Here is a 16154-nt window from a genome sequence, read left to right as displayed (position 1 = left end):
TTGTGTGCCCAAAATTGCAGTGGGAGTCTGCAGTCTTTATATAGCTTGACTTGGGGACTGCACAGCTTCTGATTTTGCAGAATTAGTTCTAGATGATTTCATTTTTAGAGATGGTCTCAATTTTCCAGGTGAAGTGTTATTTCCAAAATCTACCAGGGATTAATAGTAGGGACTTAACATAGCGATGTGTTACAGTCTTGTCACCAGTGATTGTTACTAATTAAAGATTTAACGTCATACTGATTTAATTGTCTAAATTCAAGTGTGTGAGGGGGGACCCCCCCCAAAACAGAATTTAGTTATAAAAATGGTGTGTTCTTACATTTTTAAATTTCAGTAACCTTCAAAGTACTTTTCACTTGATGCAGTATATCCATTAAGATGGTTTTCCCACTGCTCACAACAGTTATTGAGCTTGTCAGTTTTGATTTTGTGCTTCTGCTATTTTTTGTTTTACCTCTTCCACATTGGCCTTTGAGGACTTTTTTCATTCTAGTCTTTCTGGGAGAGAGGGTAAATGTGGAGGATGGGGCACAGGGGGTTGTGTCATTTTGGGTCAAAAACTGCTGAGCACTCAGCACAGTGTGGGCAGGTGCACTCATAAATTGCCCATCATGAAATGGGCAAATGCATTGAAAGAGTCTTAAAAAATAGTCACTGAACCCCTGAACACAGCCTCTCAAAACAACACCAGCTGATACACTGATAGAGATCAGTTCCTAGAACACTCGTCTAGTGGGGGAAGACTGCACTACAAGGGGTCTGCCCTCCAGAAGGTAATTCTAGGTTTGGGGAGGTGCCCCCTCATGATTAAAGTTATGTATTCAGTAATATCCCTTGTATGTAATATGTTTTTTTAGTGAATGGGAAGAAGTACATTAAGAGGTCTCAACAGTGTCACTATTGACATTTGGACTGGATAATTCATTCCTCAATGGAGCTGCCCTGTGCACATAGTGAGATGTTTAGCAGCATCTTTGGCCTCTACCCACTAGATGCCAGTGACACCCCTACCCCCTTTCCACCCCAGCCCCCAAATCCTGACAGAATGCCTCTGGACGCTGTCAGATGTCTCCATTGTAGATGTTTTGCCCCCAGTGTCCGTCTGTATGTCTCCTTTCCTCCCCATTCCTCTTTCCCCACCAGGAGTGTGCTTGTTTGTGAGAATGTCATCCTTTAAAGGGAATAACAAGAGACCCTGTGAAAGGCTAGAGTATGTTCTGACCTTAATCCAGGCCAGTTACCTGTTTACTCGATTTCCAAACTGTACTTTGGCAGGCTGCCTGCTTTTTAATCATTTTAATGACTAGTTCTTCCTGTTGAAGGTAAAGAAAAGAAAAATGAAACATACTAAAAATTTGGCTTCTTTGTAGTTGTCTTTTATCCATCCTATGTATTGGGTATATATGGTTTACTGAAAATAGCTATGGTTATTTATTCTCTGGACTCCATTTATTCATTCATTCCATTATTTATTGAAAGTCTACCATGTGTCAGGTACTGTTGCAAGTGAAGGTTTTACAGTATTGAATCAAGACTACTCCTTGCTTCACAGAACTTACATTCTAGGAGAGACAAACTATATATGAGTAAATAAATTAATAATGCAATTAGGTAGTAAGTATTAAGAATAAAGATGTGAGATGGAGTTTTGGACAAAGTGGTCATAAAACAGCTCTAGGGAGTTATAATGGAGCAGAGACATAAATGCCCAGAAGCAAGCACTCAATAAAGATCTGGGGAAGAGTTTTCTATAACAGCACTATAATGTTCTTAGTACATAAATAAACTGTTTTATAGCAGAGGGAGTAATAGTAAAGGTAAAGATCCTAAGATGGCCTTAGGAAAGGCAAGAAGGCTATGGTGACATAAGATGGTGAGTGTGAGGGGTAAGAGTGAATTTATTTCTCCTGCAAACATTTCAGTAGCGTAGCCCCCGCTGTGAACCAGACAATGCCAGAAGAATTAGGGATGAAAGAAGCAGAAGGCTTGATTCCTGTGCTCAGGTTGCTTGCTTGCACTTTGGTGGGAAGGGGGGAAAAGGTAAATGAAGAGAGTATTACAGTACAGCAAGATAGTGTTATAGTAGTAGTACACAGAGGGTCTTGTGGAAGTAGGGATGTGGGCAACAAACTCAAACAGGGAATCAGAACAGCTCCAAATAACCAAGTATTTATGGAACAGAGGTTGAATGGGTTTTCTCATTTAAAGTTTGTATCAACCCTGTGATGTAAGTAGTCTTTGATCTGCCAAAACAGGTTCAGAGAGGTGAGCAGCTTATCCAGGTCAGTAAGTGGCATAGGTAGGCTTTGAACTCTGAGCTCTCGGCCATCACATTACCTGACATCCTCCCTCCCCACTGGATTAGATCCCAAACATGCAAAACCTGACTATCAGTCAGAGACCCGACCTCTTTTTCCCTTCAGGGGTGTCCAGCCTTTTGATGTCTGTGTGCCACACTGGAAGAAGTGGGTTTTTTTGGCGCACACATTAGATAATTGTAACATAATCGTAAAAAAAATCTCATAACATTTTAAGTAAATTTGCGATTATGTGTTGGGCTGTATTCACAGTCATCCTGGGCTGCATGTAGCCCGTGGGCCACAGGTTGGATGCCCCTGCAATTGCCAAATTAAAAACTGACAACAGCCAACACAACAGCAGCTGTCTAGTGTGAATGGGTCAAAATTATACATTTTCTTGTCAGAGCAACAAAAAATACCATCTTTTTTGATGTGCCATGGAATTTTAATAACTAGCTTATGTGTGCCATGAGATGAAAAAGGTTAAAAAATCCCTGGTTTAGTAGAAAGGCCGTTTTGGATAAAAGAATGATAAATTACATCTTTAGGCTTTAAATCTGACCTCTTAAGTTTTATTTACTTTGGTTATTTAAAAATACTTATTTTTAGAGAGAGGGGTTGGGAGGGAGAGAAACATCAATGTGAGAGCGAAACATCAGTTGGTTGCCTCTTGCACACACCCCAGCAAGGACAAACGGACAGCCCAGTCATGTGCCCCAACCAGAATCGAATGGGCAGTCTTTCATTTTGCAGGAATGATGCCCATCCAACTGAGCCACACCGTCCAGGACTGATCTCTTAAGTTTTAAATTGCATTCTAAACTAGGTACCCTTGTGAAAGCACACTTAAATATGCAATTTGTGTTTCTTTCTTTTATCAACCTTTTTGTTAGATTCACTTCTAACTTTTACTGTTTTATATTGCCACTAAAATATTTAAAAACATGATGCACCAGAGTAAAATAGTTAAGAATAAGGCATGTGAGCAGAGACACTAAGAAAATCATACGTTGCTAGACTATTGGCCTCTGAAAAATTGGTAATGTATACTTGTTACCTAAAAATAAAAGCAGAAGCATAAAAACTCAATAGTTTGTCTAGTATGTGAAATATCTGTTAATTCTTGTTTCTGGGTACCATTTGCCTGCATTCTAGTCAAATGTTTTTTACTCTGTGTCTCTGAGTACTTATTTCTTTCCAGGCATAACAAAATGACTAATGAATTCTGCCTTGGATCATCAAAAACTGCGCTTTTGCTCAAAGGAAAAAGTCTTACAGGAAAACAGTCTCTGGTGGCCAAATTGCAATAATCAAATTAAATATAGGAGTTTTTAAAATCTGACTTTTATTATCTTTGCTTATAGCTTTTTACCTGCACCTACCCAGCTGTCTCAGGACCAGCTTGAGGCTGAAGAGAAGGCCAGGTCCCAGAGATCACGACAGACTGCACTGGTGTCCTCCCGCAGGGAGCCTCCCCCATACGGGCACCGGAAGGGCTGGGTGCCTCGGTTATTAGAGGTGAGTATGGACCTTCAGTCTGGATTTATTAGATTGCGCTGAAATATTTTATAGCACCTTTGTAAAATAGATTTAAACCCGAGAATCTCCACAGATGAGTGTCAGTATGATAGAAATTCTGGGTGTGCCCTCTCAAGACATATATTTACTTCTCTCAGAAGATTAATCTTTTTCTTATTATCATCACTGCTTTGTGATCACTGGAGAATTGTACTAGTTTATATCTCTTCTTATGCCAAACTATTAAACATGTACAAGAGAAACTAGTATACCTTCCATAAATCTAGGGATTATAGCATTTGGAAAATAATGGGAAAGTAAGAGGGAAAAAATGAAAGAACGATTTCATGTTTGGATACTTTGCCCTCCCTCCTCCTCCCTATACGCACAGTACCATATAACCCTAAAGAGACAACCTTCCTCCCAGGAGAACTCCAGCAGCATTCCTTTTTCTGATTTCTTTCCCATTGGGTATAGTGCAAAGAGCACTGACAGGGAGTTTAAAAAACAAAACTGGTTTTGCATCATACAGTGTTACTATTTGTGTGACCCCAGGCCAATACTAACTAACCTTTGTTCATCTGTTTTCTTGTCTTCATTTTGCGAATGTTAATATATGCCTAATAAACATATTAGATAAATTTTTAAGAGGTGTAAGAGATAGAATCTGATGGTTGATTTGGAGGCATGAGCAGGTGGGAAAGAATCTAGAATGATCTTTTTATGCATTTAGTTCGCAAATAACAAACTTCTTTGGCAGTGCCCATTCTCCTGACTACTCAGGATCCTGTACATCAGTTCAATACATATTCCTTTCCCTAATTCCAAGGCACAGTTTCCCATACTTGCCCCCTTTTTTTTATCTAGGGAAAAAAAGCAAGCATTTGATATTTAATTCATTTTGCCTCCCAAAAACCTCTTCTGTATCATCAAACCTTTTTCTTCTCCCAAAATTTATTCTGACTCCTGCAGATTTTCCTCTTCCATGTCCCAAGGAATAACTGCCCTGTTAAAAATCTTTCGTTGCCTATACCATTTATTGTGGCGTCCAGTTATTTTCATTTTATCACTTTGTTGTATTCTGTCCTATGGTTATGATTTTTACACATGTGAAGGGTTCATGCCCATAGCTTTTTTCATATGTCTCCAAGTGTAATCATAGTGAATGAATTAAGTATTCATTGGATTGAAACTTGTTGCTCGGCACCCTGCGAGAAGCCGTCTGCATTCTCAGCCTGTCCCGAGTTTGTCATGCCCCCTGCCTCCCGGAACTCTGTGTAAGTCTCAGAGGAACACCCAGCTAGATCATGCCTTCTAAAATGTTCCGTGGGTTTTTTTTCCCTCAGCTGTTCTCTGGTCCTTAGTAATATTAGATGTGAAGGCCCTTCTTAAATAATTTTTGTTGTTGCTGATTGTGTAATTTGTGAGAAGCAGACCAAAATAAAAGATCACCAAGGAGGCTAGTGCGGGGTGAAAAGGTAGCAATTGGCATATCTACTAAAGGACTTGAGTGTCTCTTTCTGAGGTATTACAGATATTCACTTGGCCTCAAAGATTGCAGGTGGCATTATTTTACATACAACAGAAATCGCATCCTTGCTTCCATTTCAGCATTATGATATTTAAGAACTATTAGCTTTTTAAAGTCTTAACTTGACTATCAAAGGTTCCATATATATCCTGGTGGAACAGAACAGTTTATTTAAAAATCATACCAAAATGGCCAGCTAATTTTGAAATACCATGAATGCTTCTCGAGGGGAGTGAATGTTCTACAGAAGAAAGCATTTTGTTCTAGGTTTCAAAGTAAAAGCTGTGATTTTCTGGCAAGCTTAATAACCATATAATGCTTCATCTGCAGTTCTAAAGTGCTTATTATAGTTGAAGGACCCTAGCAAATCTGAGCATGTGAGAGATGGATGGTCTGGGTACAGGTAGCACCTTTCTCGGAACTGCTTTAACTATTTCTGTCTAATTTGTAAGAAAATGTCCCCGTCAGCTTTATTGTTTACTTTCAAACATGCCAAACCTTTTTTTTTTTTAGCAATTATGCAGTTATGCATATTTTACCTAGGGAATCATATATCCATGATTTACTGAAATATTTCTTGAAGGGTGAGGTCTTATAAAAGTGGTTCTTTTCATAAATTATTTTCATCTAACTCTTTCTAAATGATTCATTTAAATATGTTTTCCTATCATTTCTTAGTAGTGATTTACCCCTTTTTTTTTTAGCTAAAAGAAAAGTATTTCAATTCAGTAGGACATACAGAAGCTTTTTTGGAGTCAAAAGAGCTGGGTTCATGTTCTGCACAGGCTAGCTGTGAGACCTCGGGAAAGCCCCTTAGCTTTCCTTAACTTGAATTGTCCCATATGAAAATAGGAGGTTTTGAAGAATTGTCAGGATTAAGTGAAATAATATAAGTATAAATTATATTTTTTAAGTTATAGTAAGGTACTAATCAAATATTTTAACAAAGTTATATTAACTTTCGCGTTTATTTGATGTTAACATAGCTTTTTTGTATATTAAACTTCATTGACAGACGTTACTTTGTTTGTTCTACTTTAGAATCTTAGTTCTCCTAAATAATTATATATACAATCACCATTAAAAACGTGATATGCTTATTTCTAGTTTTCCTTTTTTTATTTGTTTGCTTCTCATGGAATACTGAATGCTAATATCATGTTATTAAAACCGGTTCCAAGAAAAAAAGCCCTTATATTTCTGCCGTAACTGTAGCTTGACCTGTTCCTCACTAAGAAAATTATTTTTGCTAAAACTAAAAATCCTTCCCTTCTCTTAAACATTTTGCTTAATTTTTCTCTGCCACATATATAAAAGCCAGATTCCTTGCCATGGTCAAGAAGCCCTTTTATAATTTGGTGTTTGTCTGTCCATGCAGTTTGTCTGTCTTATCACCTCTGTGTCTGGCCTTTTGTCCTCAATAAGCTACGGCCCCACTGGACTCTCATTTCCTAGAACATGCTAAGCTTATTCTTGCAGCAAGGCCTTTGCACTTACTGTTTGATCTGCCTAGAAGATGCTTCCCTTGGGTCCTCCCATGACTGACTTCTCATCATTCAGGCTTTAGTTCATCTTACCTCCTCACAAAGGCAGTCCCAGCCACAGCATCAAAGGTAGCCCCTCTTCCAGTCTCAGTTACTTTCAAGGCATTTATCACAAGCCAAAAATTATGCTTTTATATCTTTGCTCAGTAGAGTATACACTCCCCAAGATTAGAAAACTGTTTTATTTATTGCTATCTCTCTAGTTTCTTGCATAATAAAAGCTTTGTCGTTATTTGGTGAATGAATGAGTATAACTTGAATCTCAGATTGCTATTATATTTTTATTTCTTTTCAATACATAGGATTTTGGAGATGGAGGTGCTTTTCCAGAGATCCATGTGGCCCAGTATCCACTGGATATGGGACGCAAGAAAAAAATGTCGAATGCACTGGCCATTCAGGTGGATGCTGAAGGAAAAATTAAATACGATGCAATTGCTCGACAAGGACAGTCAAAAGACAAGGTAATTCTCAATTATTTTTCCCCATTGATAATTATTTTGTGAAGAATTTTTTAATGTGTTGAAATAATCTATTTAGTTTATGTTAAAGGTAGCAATGAAATTTACTTAGGCTAACTGAAGATAGGACTTTATAACAATGTGAACATGATGTTATGACTTCATAACAGCAATGACTTTTTACTTTGAAATTTTCCAAATTGATGATAGCTTTTATATGCTTAGGTTTTTCCTTATTTTACATTTTAAAACAGTTTTTTGTAGTAATAACCTTTTTTAAATGCTAGCAAATTTTAAAAAATATAAATTTATATCTAATTTTGCCTAAAGTATCTTCTCTCATATACTTACCTACAAAGTACTTACGTACATAGATACTTAACTATTTTATAGTTCATTTGGCTATAATAATTACGCAGACTTCTTTTTTCCTTGATTAAGTATAAAACTGGTACTTAGTATCCAGATTTAGGATGGCCCTGCTTACAAAGTAATCCAAAGACCAAAAATAAAATGTACTTAAAGTAATCTCATCACAGAATGGCTATACTTAAGCAAGAAACTATTTTTAAGAAGACCTAGTTTTGTTTTGTTTTTCCCATAAATAAATGCTCCAAATAGAGGTAAAAGATTTCTTCAGAGTTGAAGGTGTTGGGGAAAATACTTAAGAACCTTCAGTACCTGGCTCAGTCTCTTTCCTGGTTTCATTTTAGCCTCTAAAACAGCAGGGCTGATAACCCATCCTTTGTTCCCAGTCCTGGCTGATGAGTTTCTTGGAAAACAGTTCCGCAGTCAGGCAATTTATGTCTCAGGTTTCAACTGGGCTCCCTTGGTGTTTCTCCAGCTTTTAACTCCTACTCCTGTCTGTCCTCTTTCAGCTTAATAAGGTGACTCTCCATCTATTTCCACGTCCATACCATAAGAAAATTGTCAGCTTTCTCTATCCTGTTCTTGTCTTTTAGTCTTGACTTTTCCTTTAACCGTTCTAAGAAAATCTCTCCTACCTAAACCTAATCTTGCCACATGTATTTTAGTGTCTTTTGGATCTCATCCCTTCCCCTTTCCTTTGTAACACCACCTTTTCTTTATTCTTCTTAAGGTTGTACTTTTCACTTCTCTTCTGCTGGCTTCTTCCTGTTAGCACTTGACTATGCTTGCTTTTCTCATCTTTTGAAAGAAAAGTTTGTCTCTGACTACCTTAAGGCTCCCTCTACCGACTGCCAGATTTCCACCTAATTCTCTTCCCTTTCCTTCAAGCTTCTTGCAGGAGTTGTTTTCTGCTCTCATTGCTGCTTCCCTGTGCTATGGCTTCACCTTAACCAGTCTGCTGAGATAGATCTCTGGTGAAGGTCTTTAAGACTTTTCTTCCTCACAATGCATTCTCTTTGACTAAGGCAATTCATTCCTTGGCTGACATGTCACTTGTGTGCTGATGACAGTCAAATCTGTGTCTGCACAGTTTTCTCTCCTGGGCTCTAGGCCCTTGTAACGGCAGATCTATCTAGATTTCCCCAAGTACTATCTCAAGTCCAGAACTAAAGGCATAATTTTTCACTTAATCTGCCTTTCTTATTCTTTTAACTCAGTGATACCTTCCTAATTGACTATACTAAAATCCGGGAGTCATTTTTTTCCTTTTATTTTGTTGATTAAAAAAATACAATAATAATATATTCTTATGGTAAAGGATACCAGTACTGCAAAAGTATATACAGTCCTGCCTACTTCTCCCACTTCACAGAGGTAGCTACTATTACTACAATGATACATAGCCTTCCAGACCTTTGTTATGGATTTCGGTATGTATGTATATGTATTCCCACTTTATACACACACACAAATGTATATACCTTTTTTTACATGAATAAGATTTTAATACCCATAACTTCCATAGACTTGCTTTCTTTTACTTAATAGGTTTTGAAGATCTGTGTTAGTATCTATAGGTCCACTTCATTTTTTTTGAAAATTTATATAGAGTTCGATGGTGCACTTGTCCCTAATTTTTTTTAAGCATTGGTGGTTTCCATTTTTTTAGTTTTGTAAACAGTATTTTATTCAAGACACAAATACAGACATCTTTTTGCACATGAATATTTTTGTATAAAATAAATTGGACTTACTGGATCCAAGAATACTCAGATTTCAGGTGTGACACATATGCCAGTATATTCTCTAAAAAGCCTTTGCTTACGCCCTGGCTTGTGTGGCTCAGTGGATTGAGCACCTACCTGCAAACTGAAAGGTCTCAGGTTCAATTCCCAGTCAGGGCACATGCCTGGGTTGTGGGCTGGGTTCCTGGTTGGGGCCATGCAAGAGGCACCTGATCTATGTATCTCTCACACATTAATATTTGTTTCCCTCTCTCTCCCTTCCCCTCTCTCCAAAGGTAAATAAATAAAATATTTTTAACAAAAAGCCTTTGCTTAACAATCATTCCATTTTCGTATGTTTCCCTCAGACTTTCCATCTGTTTAGTCACCATGATCTATCTTATTTTCTTAACACTGCTCAAGTGTATTCCTTTCTCTGCCACTTAGTCCAGCCCCTATCATTTTTTGCTTGCATTACTGCAGTAAAATCTGAACACATCTCCTTGGCATTTGTCTTTGCCTACCTGAAAAAACAAATACATCCATGTTTCTCTGCTTATCTTTCTCTCCTTAAGATCTTGCACACTTGAAATCTTTCCATAGCCTTTAGGATAAGAACCAGCCAAGCTCCTTACAGCATACTTGACCCCTTGTTTACCTTTCTACCCTATACCCTAGCCTCAACTCTCATGATTAGAAAACTGAAATCTCAAAACATAAAGTCCAGTTTTAGCCCTTCTATTTATTTTCAGTACAAAATAACCACCATTGTAGGTGGTTGTTAAAGAAGAAATAACTTCCAGGTATTCCCTATATACCACGAGGAACTACTTGCAGTTCTAGTATGGTATATTCTCTCTTACCTTGGGAACTGTACACCCCCCCCTCCTTAAAGCCCTGTGCTGAGAAAAGCCCCCCCCCCTTCTTTGTCTAACTAAACAACTATTGCTCTCAATTTACAGCTTGCTCTTCACTATTCCAGAATGCCCACCCTGATCTTCCTTGGCTAGATAGGAATCTTCCTCCCTGTTCCCTACATTTACTCTATCATAGCAGTCATTACCTTTTGTTGTAACTATTCATTAACTAGTAGTCTGTCATTGGCTGTAAGTTGTTAGAGGTCAGAGATTATATTTTCCTCTTAGGCACCTACCTAACTTAGTGCCTGACACCTTGACACACAGGCATTCCCCAGTGTTTGTTCAAGGAATGATAGCAGTTTTTATTGAATAAATGAAAACCACTTCTGAAGCCAGTAAGGAAGCATAGTCCACTCCTACAACAGGAAAAGCAGATCCCTACATATGCCAACAGACACTGGAAATTTACCCTGTGTGAGGAGACCTTCACTCCAGGTGCCTTCGATTTGGTGCATCTCTCCGTCTTTGGAATAATCACTGTTTACTGATATGTGCTGCCTCTCCTCTCTCATCTGTTAGGAAAAAGCATTTTAGAACAATAATTTGGCATTGGCAGGTTGTGTGATTTTGAGTGAAATACAGTTTTGGTCCATTTTGCATTATATTCCAAGATTGGCAACCATGAATTTTATCTGATTTCCAGAGAATATCTGAAAGGTTTTTTTTTCTCTAACAACCATATTGGTGATTATTTTGTATTAAAAGTAGAGTAGAGATGTTAAAACTGAACTGTTTTAGATTGCGGTCTCTAAAGAGTTGTTCCTTTATACAGTGAAAACCTTACATGTTTGCCATCAAGCAAGCACCAGAAATGAACCCCAAACTAGTAGTTTATACAGGGATCACTCTCAGTTTCGTAATAATCCTAACCCTGATGAGGGAGTCTATGCATGTGTGGGGGCAGGTTATGAAAGCTCTACCTTTTAATTTTGCTGTGAACCCAAAACTGGTTTAAAAACATAAAGTCTTAAAACCGACTGCAAAAGAGCACAATGAAGGTTCTTTAAAAAAAACGAATGGAGCATTCAGTGAATGTGGGAGACAGATCTTGACTAGAGGGACTCCCTGGACTGTTCTAACATTGTTTCGAGCGGATGTGTTTCCTTGCTGGACTTCATGCCCTGGAGCATACATTTAAATTCTTTGTACAGGTTTTATCAATATGTACTTTAATTTTTTAATTGGATAAATTAACATATGGAGTTTTTAATGCATTTAATAATTCTACATTAACTGAGTACCCACTATGCATTGGCATTTGGGGGTCGGGACACTTCTTGATTATTTGGAACTGTCTTGAGCATTGTATAACATTTAACATAACTGGCACTACCTTTTAAATGCCATCCCCATTGACTTAACTAGACATACCTCTCATATTTACAAAGGCCTGGAGAGGGGAGTTGGAAGTGCCAGTAATATTCTATTTTAAAATCACTGGTTTTCCTAATTTAGAAGAAGAAATTGGCTACTAAATATACAAAATGAGTTTTTAAAAATCTTATTCAGGAAGCTGATATGCCTAGTTCTTTACATAGGATGAAAATAGTTTGTTGTATTATTGAGTTTACAGTACAGTACAAATACTTCTGATTCATATTAGAGGAATCAGTATTCTTCAGAAACCAGAGAGTTCTCAATGAAATATTAATAGAATAAGAATGGAAAATGCTAATGCTAAGTATAAGAGGTGGAGAACAAGGCAGGATTCCAAGGGATAATATTCTAAGGCAAGTCTAAGGCCACTGATCTGTTGTACATGTAAAGTAAATACTGTGTGCAAGACTTAACGGTAATACAAAATTGAGAGGGAAAACATTTCTTGAAGTAAATTTTGGTAGAACTATCAAGATATTTTTCAATTGTAACTTGAGTGATAAGTCTTAAAATAAAAAGCCCCAGTGTTTACAGTTTTCCTTCCAAAATAGTTCCACAGGAAATGTTCCATGATACTACCTAAAAGATGCCTTCAACCTCTCCTGCCTCCCCAAATCCAACAACTTTAACCCCAAAATGATTTTGTATGCTATTATTTATTACCTTATTTGTGTGATTTCACGAACTAGCTTAACCTAAAGATAGTGTTTTCTTTCTACCTCTGAAATACATAAGGGCTCTGCCATGTGGCCCTTATGTTAATAGCCATAAACATATAACATGCATTATAATGCACATAAGTGTGCACATATAACATATATGCACATATGTTTATAGGCTTGTCCTTTAGTCAGTCCAGTCCTTTGACAGCTTTCAGTAATTAAAAAAAAATTTATTCTACAGATGAGTTACTGGTGTATCTTTTCACAAAGCTCATTTGTTCTCCTGATACCTTCAGGAGTTTTTTGTATTTTTCAGATAACGTCCCCATCCCCTTTGCCTCCTGGGATATACTGAATTTCTTCAGCACATTTGGTTCTCTGACAATAAAAATTGGGGGTTTATGTTAATTACCATGGAGGACTCTTGCTCTTCAGATGTCCTTCACTTAGCTTTGTGAGCTGCTAGAATCTTACTGACGCTCATTTAAAGGGTTATTAACTTTGGAATACCCAAATAAGAAGCAGTAAATGGCTCTTGTATGCTAAATTAGTATTGAAACTTTATGTTGAGCATATATGACTACCAGGGAGCCATTTACTTAGAATCTCTTCTTGTAATGATTGCTCTGTAAAAGTATTTAACCCTTCATAGTCTGGTATTATTTTCTAGAGAATTGCTGTATAACTTTAATTTTTGTCATGTAGATTTTTTTCCTCCTGGTGAAAAATGAGACTTTTGAGGTCAGTGACTAGCTGCTTGATCTTCATGCACGGAGCCTCACTCCTCTCAACTGGAGTGAGCTTTAGGGTCCCTTCTAAAGTGCGCACTCGGAGGTTGGTGGCACTAGCAGCTCATATACAGTACATGTTTTGTGGTAAATCATCTCTGCTTCTTACCTGATCCCTTGTCTAATTCCTGAGAAGAACAAGCTAAAGATTTTAGTCTCTCAACATGAGTGAGTTTTGTGTTTTTTTTTCTGGGAAATTAACAGCTTATAGAACATTCTACAGAGCCTAAAATATACTCACCTTCAGTATGAGATAGAGCAGCTCTAAAGTTCCTAAATTCCTTCTTTTGTACAAAAAAATACTGACTGAATGCCTCCTGTGGACCAGACATTGTTACAGATACTTTGTGAATAAGAGATTCCTCATCTGTAATGTAGGTATAATCATTGTGCCTATCTCATAGTATTGATATGAAAGTTAAGTTAGTTAATATGTATAAAGTGAAAGAACAGGGACACAAAATAGATGCTTAATAAACATCAGTTTTTATTATTGTTTTACTTTAATAGGGGACACAGATAAACAGTAAAACAGATAAGTAGTTTTATCCTGAGAGCAGAGCTTTGAAGACGGTGAACAGAGTGCTGTGACACTGAACGATGAGCTGCATTAGTGAGGGTAGCCCAGGGCTGCCTAAACCAGTACATGCATGACCTTCGAACTGAGACTCGGGGATTGGGAACTCACTTGAAGAACTGGGGACAACACTTTTATAAAGGCCCAGAATTGGGGAACAGCATGTTGTGTTCAAAAAACAGAGGAGCCCGTGTGACTGAAGCATAACGAATGAGGGAGTAAGAGGTACAGAGGGAGGTTGAAGCCGTAGGCAGAACCAGAACAGGTTGTATATGGGTCATACAGTGTTTTTTTGCTCTGATTTAGAGTAAGAAATTGAGAATAGCATGCATTTTCTTTAGCAATTTTAAGGAATATTGTGTGTGATAGGATGCAATTATTGATATAAGACTATGGCTTATAGTAGTAAATAGGGTTTTTTGCAGAAAAATTTTAAAGATTTCAGGTACTCAGAAATTTGGTCTTATTTATTCATAAGTTATCCTTCCTGTGTGTATCAAACAATCCCTCATTCAAGCAACAAAATGTAGAAGGCTATTTGTTGAATTTCCAGTACCTCTTTTTTTTCTATAAAATCTGTCGTATAAGTTTTTTATGAAAGTATTTGAGACATATAAATGGACACAAAAGTAAGATTTTATTTTTTTGTCAGGGGCCTGCCACACCAGTGTCAGCCTGATAGAAACCATGTTGAGTCTAGAAGAAATCACGTAGCAGTCCTGAATTTGGATAATGAGTATAAAACAAGCTGTGTATGTAGAATGTATTTTGAGGAGGTTTTTTTTTTCATGTCAAAAATCTCGTAAGATTTTTAACAATGGTACATGGTCCTTTTCTAATCAATTTAATGCCAGAAACAAACAAACATTATAAGTAGGGTGAGTCAATGAAATTTTCCAGGCCCAGTGAATTTGGAAGTACTTGGTAACCTGACTTAAATTCTGATGAGCTTGTAATCCAAAATAATGGTGCTATAGGCAGTTTATATCATCATTAATTTCAAGTCCTAGTGAGCCTCAAATATAGGGATCACTGATGCATAAGATTTTGTTGGCACAATTTATTTGGATCTTAAATAATTTAAATGCATGAGGTCAAAGGAAAATTATTAACTTAATATAGCCAAGGCAGCAATTTATATATTATTTTACGTCTCTTTGGTTTTAAAATCTAGCCAAAATATTTATCCTAAATTTATACATTTGCCAAGAGGACATTTTGACTTCTGAAATGACTTAATGGGGTTGTTTTTTGTTTTGTTTTGTTTTGTTTTCATTCTCTGCTTTTCTTAAGTCTGCTTCTGTTTGAACATTTCAGGTCATTTATAGTAAGTACACTGACCTGGTTCCCAAGGAAGTCATGAATGCAGATGACCCAGACCTGCAAAGGCCTGATGAAGAAGCTATTAAAGAGGTAACTGGGAATCGCCATACAGAATAATTTTAGGTGACGTTTTATATCTTTATTAGATTCCAAACCGCTCAATGTGGTTTTCCGTATTTCAGATAACAGAGAAGACACGGGTGGCCTTAGAGAAATCTGTGTCACAGAAGGTGGCTGCGGCCATGCCAGTTCGAGCAGCTGATAAACTGGCTCCTGCTCAGTATATCAGGTATGAATTGTGTCTGGAAGTCTTAGTTTCATGTCAGACTTGGTTGGACTTGGGGATCTTGGTATTCTTTCACTGTCCTATTTAGTCACAATTGTAAATGCAGGTTTTAAATGATAACCTGAAGCCTGTTGACTCTGTGCAGTTGAAAAAGAAAAAACTTTAAGGTACCACTTTTAAGATACTAATTATGCTATTTTCAAAATATTTTGTTAGCGTATATGATCCAAACCACAATTACTATTTATGGTTTTCCACTTATATAGTAGATATTATATATTTACATAATATTTATGATATAAATATTAATACATTGGTGATGTTACATAATACAGTGCTATTATATAATAAAATATATAGTGTTGATAATATTGTATTAATATTTATATAATAGTAAACATTCTTATACTTTTTTCAGATTGAGGGGTTTCATTCAATTAAATCTTTATGTGGAAAGATGATTCACAAATAGATGTTAAAGGAAAATTAAGAGTTGGTAGGGCTACTGCCATTATTCTTTCTCTGCTTACAACCTATAATTAATCAAAAGCTCCAAACTGTAAGTTGCCTGCTGAGAATATTATGGATCATTTTTTCCTCAAATGCAGACTTAAAAAATAGGTACTATTTTCTAGACCTCTTATTTGTGAAATTGAATACGGTGCCATCCATGGTGGAAAATGGACAGAGATAGATTACTAGAACTAATATGACTTTAGTTTACATTTTGTTTGTAACTTGTAATTGCTATTAGTTCTCTTACCTGCATTG

General features: G+C 36.9%; 1 protein-coding gene across 1 annotated transcript in view; it reads left to right on the top strand.

Annotated features, from left to right (window-relative positions):
* The window catches only part of SNW1 (SNW domain containing 1), a 30114-nt gene that overhangs the window by 1344 nt on the left and 12616 nt on the right, over positions 1–16154 (top strand). The window contains exons 2-5 of the mRNA XM_037145268.2: positions 3668–3821; positions 7199–7360; positions 15092–15187; positions 15280–15386. Coding sequence (XP_037001163.1) covers positions 3668–3821; positions 7199–7360; positions 15092–15187; positions 15280–15386 — 519 coding nt within the window. The remainder of the gene's footprint in view (positions 1–3667; positions 3822–7198; positions 7361–15091; positions 15188–15279; positions 15387–16154) is intronic.

The sequence above is a fragment of the Artibeus jamaicensis genome, unplaced genomic scaffold (assembly GCF_021234435.1).
Source record: "Artibeus jamaicensis isolate MK-2021 breed Jamaican fruit bat unplaced genomic scaffold, CSHL_Jam_final contig_851, whole genome shotgun sequence".
NCBI classification, from domain to species: domain Eukaryota; kingdom Metazoa; phylum Chordata; class Mammalia; order Chiroptera; family Phyllostomidae; genus Artibeus; species Artibeus jamaicensis.
This window is presented reverse-complemented; position numbering and strand designations above follow the sequence as displayed.